Below are 12,353 nucleotides of genomic sequence, written 5' to 3' on the forward strand. Positions count from 1 at the left end.
TTCACCTTATTTGCAGGTGTGTACGTCGGTCATGGTCTCGCACCTCCGGCAGCGCACGTAGCAGCACCAGACAAACTTGCATTCGCACCTCTCCACGTGCCTGACAACGTGGGTGTTGTACCCGCGCCCACAGCAGAGGAGGTTGCAGCCGTCGGGTCCGTCCGAGGTGCGGTTACATTCCCTTCCCTGAGTCCCAGGGATCCCCAATTTTTGGTCTTCGACACAGTAATTGGGCGATTTGTTCACATACAGCAGGTCTTCTTTCCCGATTGGTATTTTTCGCTGGCTTTTTTCTTTCCTGCGTAGCTTTTTTTTCAGTCTGTCTGATATTTGTATGCTGTTTTCATACTTATCTTTCAGAAAGCGGCCAATCTTTTCAAAGGAGGACATTGTTTTCCAGCAAGTTTTCACAGCACAGGACCCAGAAACACCGTGACAACGGCAATCCACTGACATCAGCTTTGCTACAGCCTGAAAGCAAAGAGAGAATGACATATGGACGTGGTCTTTCATTCATTAGGAATACTGCCTGACATCAGTTACACAGAGGTCTCGAAGTATTTAATATTACAGCTCCCATTGGTGCCATTTCAGTGATGGGGAAGCCAGAGTGCAGGAGGATACATGTTAGGAATCAGGTTTCCAACTCCGGACCCCCACTATGAGAAGCCTGATCTTCAGAGTGGCTCTGCGTTTGCACTTTGCAATGGCGATAACATAGCAATATCAAACCGCAGTAACAAAAGCTTGTATTTCTGACTAGCTTTTCATTCCGGAGGATCCTAAACACCTGAAATGACACACCTTGCGTCTCTCCTTCCACCACTGGAACGCGAACAGCCCTTGCGGGGAACAGCAGGAGGGGAAGCAGGGATAGGGTAGGTAAAGGCACCGCTCCTACACTGGAATATGTTTACTGGGCAGGTCTATGCCACCTTTTAAGGGTGCCTTGCGGCCACCATCAAGATCACTGAACGTTCCCAGCGCGGTCTGTAAGTAAGGCCACGGGAACGGCTTGAGGCCGCAGAGCAGTGTCTGCGTGACCAGCGTGGCTCAGCACCCGAAGCAGCGCAGCCCGGAGGCACCTCGGGGCAGATCTGAGCTGGAAGAGCAGAAGGATGCCCACGTCTCTGAGCTCCACGGACAGTCTATCAAAGGAGCCACTCAGCTCAGCAGAGGTATCGTCAACTCGGGTACTCTGGAGTAAATCCCAGGTGCTTCTCACTTACAGGAGCAAGCCCTGTTCTTCTAATTTAGGCTTACTCGTACTATCATGGGTTTCTAGCGTTTCCAGCTGCATAATGGCTCTATATCTAACACAATTTGATAGTTGCATTCATATTACTTTTATAGCTTTTGATGTTTTCGCAAAATTTCCACAGTAATTACCAACATTAAAACACCCTTAGATGGGCTACTTTTCCATGCCCATGCAGAAGCGAGCACTGGGCTGCACAATAACTGTCTGAGCAACAATGGGAATCTGCAGCCTGCGTTCAGCTTTTGCAACGCACATGAATTTTGGCTCAGTTTACAGGAGACTAAGCCTCGAAGAACTGGAATCTGTAAACAAGCAGTAACTTTCTTTATCTGGGACTACAACTCAAATAGTCAGCAGACAATCAATATAATACTTCCTGCTGGAATATCTAATAGTCATAGTATAAATTATACAATTAGACTTGTGACACATCTCACATTAGAGTTTGGAAAAGTGTGCAGAAAAATCATTGCATGCACAGATACAGCAAAAAGACAAGGTATCATACTTTTTGTTTTGTTATGTTTTACCCTTCCATTAATGTACTTTCTGGAGCCATCCTGCACGCTCACACAGGTCATCGGTTAATGGTGTGGAAAGCCCATGTTACCATCTTGCATTTTACTAACCTTTCCCCCCATATTTAATTTCCACAATCAAGGCAATTGGGAAATGTAACAGAAAGTGTAAATTTTAAATTAACTCTTAGTAAGTTTCTCTTGAAACTTCTCATGCAGCAAGGCAAATACAGATTCAAATTATTCCTCTGTGGAGGAATAGCTCCCACACAATGGGGAAGACAAACCCTCCTCCCAGCCTCACGATGTTTATTAAATTTCACCCTAAGCCTTCACTTACCCCACAGCTCCCACAAATATTAACTGCTGTCAATCTGTATCTTTCTCAAACTGTCTTAGCGAAGAAAAAACCAGAAGACAAATCTAGCTAACACCCTCCTCTGATTTCCCCTGAGAAAGTAGTTTCATTTGTGCCTGTTCCTAAGCCTTGATTTTGCAGCGAGATCAGGGCCCTGAAATCCTACCAGCCCCTACTGACCCTATGCAGGACCAGAAACAAACTCAACTCCCAGACTGCTTATTCGTAGCTCAGGCAGCACAAACGCCATCCTCACAGTTCCAGAGCTAGTTAAGGCACAGAGCAGATAAAGTGAGCTCTTTCTACCCTGTGTGTTAAACTAGGACTTTTCATCATGGTGAATACGGTCACTGAAGTTTGGGATGAGTCCAATGTGGGTAAATCCATTGATTTCAGTGGGAGCTGAGGCCTCCTGGCACGTTCTGCCCCAAAGATATTGACACTGAGTTCAAAGATATTGATACCTGAGTGGGTATTTGCGTGTAACTCTACAAACCAGTACAGGAGATATTTCCAGATGCTGTGGATTGCTTTTGGGATTGGAGATTTGTCCCTACCCTGGAAGAAATAAGAACATTGCGATAAGCAGACCCTCACCCCAGAGCGCACACAGACTCTTTCAGTGGCAAATCAACCGGCAGTAATTCTTGTAGATACCTAACTTCTCTCCTTCACAGGCTAGCTTCTGTTTAATAGACAGAATTGACCTTGTATCTCAAGGATCTATCAATAAGGAAATCACTGAGTAGTCAGAATACGCATCATTAAGACGTAACAGTGACTGAGGCAGATGAGAATTTGAGATCCAAAGACAGAAAGTCTTTGTTAGAATACAGATCACCTAATAAAATGTCAATGAAAAGAGAAACACGATATCAAAAGATAAATTTTACACACAATTTACAAACAGAAGGGATTTAATAGTATTTTCCAATTCCTAATTATTAGTTATTTGCATCAAGGCAAGTAACTAGAATCTCAAAGTAGTATGAAATCACATTGTGCTATAAGATTTGTAAGGTTATAGATGCAATTCTCACTTTCACTGCAGTATGACAGGGTACTAACTAGGGAAGAAACAGAGGGAAAATAAACAATTTGGCTTGGGGAAAGAAGTGTACTTCCCAGTCTGCTAGAATCAGGCATAATAATATCTGGATGAGGCAGAAGGATCCAGAAATTGTCAGAGGAAGCACTGGACATGTCTGCTAGGTGCTAGGGGTGAGTTACTTCCATGTGGGCAAGTAGCCCAGCAGATGACACTCAGAGTTTTTCTCTGAGGATGAATGAAAAACTGAAAGGAAACAGAGTTTCTAAGCAGGAGCAGAAACTGGTGTTGGAGTCTCAGGCTGATATCAAAATATAAAAATCCAGCACATATTAGCAGTGTACGTACGACCAGGTGAATGCAAGAACTACAAATGTGTTTGAGTGTGGAAACACCGAGAACATCCGCAGCAGTTACAAACATTTGTGGTTTTATTCTGCGTTGCTCGGGATTGTCACATGAAGCTTTGATGCACTGTGTTTTAGAATGACTTACGGTGTCATCACAATTGTGCGTGACCCCAGGCTATTGCTTCCCAGCTGCTAGGATGGGCAAGTTTTCTGGGTTGCCTCTACTGCCAGCACAGGGAGCTGACATCTTGCTTTACCTGATCACAGAACATGCCGCTGGACCTCAGGCTGCCACGTGAACTTCAATGAACAAACTCCCATAGTTGAACATCTGGCAAAATTGAGGGACTAGGTATCTTCTCTTGCTGTTTTCTTGCAAGCAAACCTAAGACGGCGCCTATAGAGCCAACGCAGCCTTCTGGTGGGACGTGGCTGCAACGCACGCCTGCATCTCAGCAGAGCTACTGGGATGCACAGAGTTACTGGGAGCGTGACTTCCAGACTGACTCCGCAACCAGTGCTCGGTTTCACAACTTTCAATTCACATGGTGAATCTTTCCAGTTATTCGTGAAATTGTGAGAGGATTCTCCCTAAGGAACAAAATTTCACCGAGAGCTTCAGAGGAGCACTGTTACTCACAGAAACACGGTGGGTAGACATGTCCTTCTGTGCAAGCTGGGACAGGTTTTCAGTTTTCTTAGGCTGGTCGTGAAACCGACTGACCACTTCTGAGAAACGATCGGTGTGGAACTGAGCTGGATCCACGAGTGTTGTGTTCGGCCACGAGCCCACCCGAGCGGCTCCTCCTGCCCCTATTGCCCCGGTGGTACTAGCACAACAAGAGTGCAGGGTTAAGTGATGAACTGGATACAGTGCTGAACGCTGGTCTATGTTAAAAATTAACCTGAAAAAAAGGTCATTTTAAAACTGACTTCCTTCCACCGATGCAATGCAATTAACAGAGGGAGCGGCGTGGGGTGGGAATGTGTGGCTAGGAGAGGTGGGTGGGCTGAAAGCAGAGCGTGGTCTGCAGCGAAGGAGAGTTTCAGTGGAGTCACAGTTTGCATACCCTTTAATGATAATTAATGCTTAATATCTCCAAGCGAAGCTCTCTGCAGGCACTGTTCTCAGCTGTGAGACAGGGGCTGCCAGTACTTCTTTTGCAATGGGAACCGACGCCTGTAATCAAAGAGCCTAATCTAAGCCACTGGTAGAACTAATAGGGCTATTCATGAAGACAAGCCCATGTCCTACCGGGGGGTACAGCACTTTTTAAGAACAGTTGCAGACTGTTGGTGGGTCTGTTACCAACCCACAAGTATCGGTAAAAATAAACTCTCTGATGAGCCAAGCTATCTCAATGTGAGAACGCAAGTCAAATAAACTTCCACAAGTGGAAAACTGAGCAGAATTCTCCTATCAGTAAAAAAAACACTAGTACAATAAAAGTCAACCCATAGTGCCTGACTGCCCCCACCCTTTTCTATAATGAGCAGAGGTGCCCAACACCCTTTTATATAAGGAGCAGAGGTGCCCAACTCACATATGCACATCTAAGCACACTGAACATTACAATGCTAAAAGATGAAGAACATTTGTCTTGTGGCAGAAAAAGGAATGAAATCTGGATCTTCTGAGGCTCAGGTTAGTCTCCTAAACAGTGGACAACTCAATCAAAGGATCCTTACTGTTTTAAAATTGATATATCTTGGATTTAACTACGAGATGTAGAAATGTATAATAGCATTTTGTACGGAAATGGGAAAAGAACAAGCGGATTCTGCACATACCAGTTCCATTAGCAACTCCAAACAAGCACAGAAGTATTGTCCCTGGAAGACTGCTCTTGCAAGAGACAGAACCAGGAACATGACAGTATTTATTACAAAAGGTCATAAGGTACCAAAATATATTGCAAAACATCCTTCTTGTAAGCCCCAAAACATGAAGGTCAACATTTTCCAACATCTCCTAGTTAAGGATTTTGAAACTACAGAAATGAGAGTTCGGCTAAACTTTACTTCCACTAATATTGCTGCTAGAAGTCCCAAGTACCAACAGTAAACATTCTCTTTCGCTCTGGACAGTGGTCAAAATATTTGCTTTATCCTACAGTTTGCCATTCAGTTACAAAATATTTAGGCACAGAGGCTGACTAAATACTCTGCATATTTTCTTCCAAGATAACGAACAACAAATACGCCATTGATACAAAATCAGTGAAACGAGGATCTTCTGGCCTTTCAGGCTTTCAGCAGATGTTTTTTTTTTAAAAAAAAACATCACGTTTGGAAAAGGAGTGAGTGTACGTATCGTGTGCACCAAATAAGCCTGTGACAGCGTACTTTGAGAGCCTTGTTGGAGAACCCAGTATTGTGAAAAGCCTGAAACCCCGAAAGGTCCTCAGGACCTAATGGATCCTATTGGGCCAGATTCTACCACATTCCTGGAGACTGACAGCCTGCTCTGAAACTCTGGTTTCATGAAATTATGTATAGTAAGAGGTACCACTCAACGTAAATAGTAATAGAAGATACTGCAGTTGCATTACATTGAAGTTGTGGACTCAGAATCAATTATATTTTCACACGTATAACCCACATCTAAGATAACCTGGATCCTGTCAAAAATACTATTCATGGAAAATGAAGGCTCGCTTAACCACCTCCTCCAGCCCGTTGCAGCTTTAGCTCACTGTTTGAAAATACGTTATCTTCAGCTGAACGTACTTTTCCCCTTTGCCAGTCAGTCCTGTCCCCATGACAGAGGTGGCCCAACGGTCTGTGTGACCGCTATAGATGAGATCAGGGAACTGATCCAACTTTAAAGAAAGAAACGCCAAAAGAAAAGGTGCTGTTCTACACTCTGTGTGTGTGTGTGTGTGTGTGTGTCTATGTTTGTGTGTGGGGGTTTTTTTGAATCTGAATGGTTCCTCGGTACAGTTCACAGCACAGGGCCCCAGGCAGTTCTGCTGGCACGCCTGCAGGAATGAGTGATCAGCACAAGGATGGTATGGCAAGATCATAAGGGAACACTGTCACTGAAGACAAAAGGACAGCAAACTACTGCTGCTGCTAACATAAAGCTAAAGGCAGACAAGAGAACGGGTAACCAAAGAGAAGACCTGTGTCGCTGCCGCCTAAACAGAAATCACATCTCTCTTTCTCTTTGAAGTTCCTCTGGAGCCTTGCAGGCTTCTTCCCTACACTTCCACTGTCACTCTAATCCGAGAAAATGGCACTGTCTAAATGACAAACATGAGTATTAAAATAAAATTTCCTATCTGTACTGTATATGAAAAATCATGAAATTAAAGAGATAATTTTATGGAGATTATTATCTTCTCCCTCAACTCTCTCTCTCTACAAAGGTGATAAATGACCCTTTGCTCTTTCCCTAAGAAAATAAGCACTTAATCTTCTGCTCCTCTTACTAACATCCCCTACTACACAATACCAACCACCTTTCCGTGGAGATGATTTAGCTGACTGGCATCTAATTAAACTCACAGTAACTGTTCTCAGCATCTACTTAGGTTTAAAGTTTGCTGCTTCTACTTCAGTCCTGAAAAGGGCCTATGTCCCTGAAAGATTTTCTGGTTTTCCAACTATATAACTTAATTAAATTAAATAGCATATATTACCTTGTAAACTGTAAAAATTAGTTTAAATAAAAATAGTTTGCAATGATACCACCATGGCTCCTGTGATGGCTTACTATGGCTATTCCCAGTCTACAGCGGATAGGAAAGTTGTTTTCAGTAAAACCCACTGGTGCTGCTTCTGGCTACAGGAAAGTACTGAGTTACAATGGAGTCCATCAATATGTGTAGTCAAAACCAGAGGGTCTCCAATTCTTTTCTTTAGTTATAGCTCTGTCACTGAGCAGAACAGATTTAAAGCATTACGGGGCCAGAGAGAGCCATTAAACACTTAGGAAGTTAAAAACTCCAAGGTAAAGCAGAGAAAGTAATTTTAAAGCAAGAACCAGAATCCAGGTCTCGGCCATTCCAGATGTAAGCCCCAAGCACTACATTACAGACTCACATCTCCCCGTATCGCCTGTCTGTTTCTGCCGCCATTTATCATCCTCTGCAGAACAGGACAGGAGGACCCAATGTCACACCCCCACACCCACACTTCCTCCGCGGCCGTGGGTTTGAAGTCCTCGGCGCTGAAGAAGAGCTGTCCGAAGCCAGTCTCCTCTCTCTTCTCTGACGAGTGCCCTAACCAGCAGGCTACTTTAAAACAGAGGTGTCATTTCCATCCCATTTTTTCAAAGAAAACGTTAACTCTCTCTTTCCTCTCTGAGCAATTTTAGACTTCTGCTCTCGGCCGCGGACCCCAGACTGTGGATGGGTAACCATGCCTCGTGTCCAGTCTGCCTGCTCATTCAGTATTAGAGAGAATTAAAAACGCAGGTCATGATAATAACAGAATAATCGGTGAAAAAACTCCGAACGTATTACGCTGATAACAAGACTATTTTGGGTTTGCTACCGCATATCAAATGCCTATTTAAGATAACTCTGATTAGCACTCCAGATCTAATTCTTATTCTGTGGATTTTATTTTAACCTGTTTAGGTAGGTTAGTTAGTTAGGTGTTTAAGACCAGCTCTGATTCCGAGTTTGTACAGGTTTGCTTTGGTGATGTTAGCGCCGTTCTTGCCATTGGCCCCACCTGCACCTGCAGCCCAGGACAGGCCTCCTTCGGTTGATGCCATTTTGTCAACGAAGGCGAACAAGCAGTCGCTGCCATTTCGGAACGGTGACACATACCTGCCTCCCAGCCTCGTTGTTGTGCAGGTTCATCGCCGCCAGTCCGCTCCCGCTCTTGCCCGTTACGTTCTTCACGGGCACATCCAGGAACCTTCTGCTGAACGACATTCCGTAGTGGATGTCGTCAGAGCAGCCGCCCCAGTGCCAGCCCTCGCTGGCCGAGCCGCCATGCCGCAGGTTCATGTCGCAGGAACACTCGGTCATGTTTCCTGCGCTGCACGATCGCGTCACCGAATGCACGAGGCCCGCCGACGTCACTGCGTATATGAACGCGGTCTCCTTCGTGCCTACAAAGCAAGGCACGAATACGTTACTTCGCAACTCCCTCTGATTACCTTCCTGGCGGAGCTGTAGAAAGCGGTTTTACAAGCCAGACTATTATTAAAAGGGAACAGCTACAAGTTTAAAGTCATCACAGCTTGGTCTGTACAGTTAACTTGTTTAAAGCAGTGGACATTCACATCCAAAAAAAGACTTCGGGGCCTCTTCGTATGACCGTGCCACTAATGGCGCTGTTTCTGGCTGCTTGTACCATGCAAATTTTGGTAACTCCTTTCTAAATCTGGTTGGGAACTTTATTTGCCACAGAAACCTACAAGTCAATTAAGTTTTAATAATAAAAATAATCAAACCCAAAAGAAACCACACCCCAGGCCCCTTACTCTCCACTTCGCTTTTCACTATTCCTATTGATGTGAAGAAGAAGAAGAAGAAGAAGAAGAAGAAGAAGAAGAAGAAGAAGAGAAGGTTAGTTCAGGTCTTGGAGGAGGAACTTGAAGCTGTCACAATCCTGGGTTACTTTGGTGTGGGGCCAGAACTTACCTCATGCTAAATTTAGCAAACATCGAGGTTATTCTAATTCACAAAGGCTGCTCTAATTCACAAAGGTTGCAAACAGCCCCGAGAATCTTAAAGCAGGCAGAAATCAGGATGGCGCAAGGATATTTAGGCCATGTGCTTTTCCGAGAATAAGCTGGCCACGGGAAAGACGTCAGTACAAAAAGCCTTTAACTGTTATACTGTGTCTCAGAAGAATCATGGCGGGACCTGCCTGGGCCTCTTAAGCCAGTCTCGTTCTCTGAGACTTCTAGCGTAATGTGGCGCAGATCTTTAAACCGTGTTAAGCAAGGTATACTCTCTAAGCAAACTGAAAATCAATGACTGGCCATTAACTGCAGCTAAAATTTCACTGTACTCATTTTCACTGTTGTAAAAACAATTTGTTATTTCCAGCTTCCCGAGTTTCTGTCTCACGGGCAGGAAAGTTCCTGTTTGTTTCTCCTGTTCGTATTAGTCTGTGGTGCTGGTGCCGTCGTAAAATGCTTCCACAGGACACACTAGAGAAGCTTTGCGGGTTAGCAGTGCCGCTCATTTATGGGTCTGCGGGAACAGTCCTTCCCAGTGGACGGAAGGGCTAACATACAATACAAATGGCTACACATAGTAGGGTACACTGCTCCTTCTTTGGTTTGGTTTTTTGGTGGTTTTTTTTTTTTTCCTTTTCCTTTTTGGAATACGTGTCACTTTTTATTGCTCATCTTGTGTTTTCATGGTTTCACGGTCAGGGTTTTTTTTCACTGTTGTATTGCAGCATAAAGTGACGATTGCAGAAAAACAAAACGAAGTACTACGATACTTAAGCTCACATCAACGGCTATGCTGAAATCATTGAGCAGAGCGCTCGAAAGAACCTTTGACACCGCCGTTCGATGCAAAGGAAATGTCCATACTTCATGGTAAATTTCAGCAATATCCATTATTATTTCATGCGACCAAAGCAGCTTGGGTCTTGCTGCGCTGAGCAATACCACCTAATTGAGCGTACAGGAGACGTTCTAAAGCAATCGGCGTTGCGTGCGGTGCTGCGAGCAGATCTTTACCTGCAGCCAAGCGGCCTTTTCGAAATACGGCGTGCCATTACCCCGCTCGCTTAGTAATCCTGACATAAGGGGATAAACCCGACACCGGTCTAAGAATAACAGCATTTCGACACAGCTAAGCGGATCGGGTTGAAGGCGCTGCCGTCCACGGGCGCGTCAAGCAAGAAACCGGCAAGGAGCAAGAATAATCTGGGGAAGACAATGGCAGGTTTTGTCCGCCCGGGGCGTTCCGCGTACCTGCGCCGGCCGCCCGGGGCCGCCCCGCCGCGCTCCTCCTCGGCCCGGCTCCGCCGCCGGAGCCCTCGCCCCGCCGGGGGGGTGAAGCCGGGGGAGCCCCCCCGCCCGCCCCCCAGCCCCGGCGGGCGCACCTGCCGGCCGCTCGGCCCCGTCGGGGCGGACACTCACCGCTGCTGAGCTGGTGCCCGAAGGCGGCGGCGGCGGCGGCGAAGGCGGCGGCGGGGGCGGCGGGGGCGGCGGCGGCGGCGGGTCCGCGGCGGGCGGCGGGCGGCGGGCGGCAGTCCCAGCGCTCGTGTCGGAACTGGCTGCGGCACTCCTGGAGGCCCAGGCGAGCTCCCTCCCGGATGGCGGGCACCAGCTCCGGCTTCTGCTTGCACAGCTCCTGCTGCCGGCGGCTCAGCGGCGGGCTGGCGCAGCCCGGCTTCTCCGGCCCGCCGGCGGCGGCGATGCCCAGCCACCTGCAGGAGCAGCCCGACCCCCCGGCCCCGTCAGCGCCGGGCCCCGGCGGACGGCGAGGGGACGGGCGCCGCGCAGCCAGCCCTCCCTCCCTCCCTCCCTCCCTCCCTCCGCCCCGGTCCCGGTCCCGGTCCCGCTCCCGGCTACTCACATCCAGGTGCCGGCGGCGGCGGGGGGGCAGAGGGCCAGCAGCAGGGCGGCCCGCAGCAGCGGCAGCAGCAGCAGCAGGCGCGGTCCGAGGGGGGCCCCGCGCCCCATGGCCGCCGCATCGAGCCCCGCCGCCACGCCGCTGCCCGGGCGGCGGGGACGGAGGGGGACGGCCGCCGGGCAACCCCCCGCCACCCCCCCTCGTCCCCCTTACTCGGGTCTCTCCCCCGCGGCTCGGGGCTGCGGGCGGCTGGCGGGGGGAGCCCGGGCCGTCGGAGGGCCCTGCCGGGGAGGACGGGCGGGCGGCGGGCGGGCAAGCATCGGGAGCGCCGGCTGCCCCTTCGAGGTGAGAAAGTCGGGCTCGACGGTTTTCCCCGGCTCTGCCCCCCCCCCCCCCCCCCCGGCCGCGCATTGGCCGCCCCGGGGGCCGGGGCGGGCCGGGGCGGGCCGGGCCGGGGCTGCGCGGGGGCTGCGGGCCGGGCGGGCGCGGGGGAGCCGCCGGGCAGAGCCTTCCTCCCTCCGCCCTGCGCCCCTTCCCGCCCTCCGAGGGGCCCCGGGGGCGGCCGAACGGGCCGGCAGCGACTTCGTCCGCGGCGAGGAGAGGGGGCGCGGGCCGCCGGCGCTCCCAAATCGATCGGGGCGCTCCCAAATCATCATCATCCCGGCGCTCCCCGGGCCCCCCCCCCCCCCCCCGGTCCCGTCCCCTCAGGCTCCGGCGGCGTTAACTCGCTGGCCCCGGAGGCAGCACCGGCAGGGGTTAGGGCTGCCTTCGTCCGCGCCCCTTGGCTTCAGCGGGGCGCTCTGCTCGCGAATTAAGTTACTCGTTTTACACGGGAAAAGCCGATGAGTCAGCCAGCACCTGAGGAAGAGCTGGCGTTGGCACTCTGGACTTTCGCGTCCTCTTTGCTCACGGTATGCTGCTGCTTCCTTCTGCCTAAGTGAAACACCCGCACTAAAAGTAATCGGGATAAAATGGCAGCTCTCCCAAGGCTTTGATTTGACGCAGTTGTAAATTAGCGAAATAGCTCTTGGTGACTGACAACAGCTCCAAGGGAAGAGCGCAGTAAGTCACCTCGAGTGACAGATGTACTTTTTCAAGAGTACGACATGTTGAGAAATAATCACGTAAATGTGGTGTTCCCCCTGTCTTTTTCCCCATGCGTCTGCTGAGACATTTTAAGAGCGTAGGCTGTGGTGCATTTCAGTCTCTAAAATTATGTCTCCTGCCTACTTTGTGCTCATTTGCCTGCTCTTAAAGGGTCTCCAAAGCGTCGCCAGGTCTGGGCGGATGCCATACGACCCCAAGAGCTATTGAAA

General features: G+C 49.1%; 1 protein-coding gene across 1 annotated transcript; it reads right to left on the reverse strand.

Annotated features, from left to right (window-relative positions):
- Positions 1-11,147, reverse strand: WNT16 (Wnt family member 16). Its single transcript, XM_049813981.1, has 4 exons — positions 11,041-11,147; positions 10,602-10,891; positions 8,317-8,603; positions 1-471 (listed from the first exon to the last, which is right to left on the reverse strand). Exons 1-4 carry the CDS (start codon positions 11,145-11,147, stop codon positions 7-9), a joined length of 1,149 nt encoding a protein of 382 aa, XP_049669938.1. The 3' UTR covers positions 1-6.
- Between the last annotated feature and the right edge of the window lie 1,206 nt (positions 11,148-12,353).

The sequence above is a fragment of the Accipiter gentilis genome, chromosome 11 (assembly GCF_929443795.1).
Source record: "Accipiter gentilis chromosome 11, bAccGen1.1, whole genome shotgun sequence".
Classification (NCBI taxonomy): domain Eukaryota; kingdom Metazoa; phylum Chordata; class Aves; order Accipitriformes; family Accipitridae; genus Astur; species Astur gentilis.

Coding starts and splice junctions, on each gene's coding strand:
- WNT16 (XM_049813981.1), bottom strand. CDS start 11,147: ATGGGGCGCGGGGCCCCCCTCGGACCGCGCCTGCTGCTGCTGCTGCCG. Junction 10,892..11,040: donor GCCGCCGCCGGCACCTGGAT/GTGAGTAGCCGG, acceptor CTGCTCCTGCAG/GTGGCTGGGCATCGCCGCCG. Junction 8,604..10,601: donor CGGGCACCAGCTCAGCAGCG/GTGAGTGTCCGC, acceptor CTTGCTTTGTAG/GCACGAAGGAGACCGCGTTC.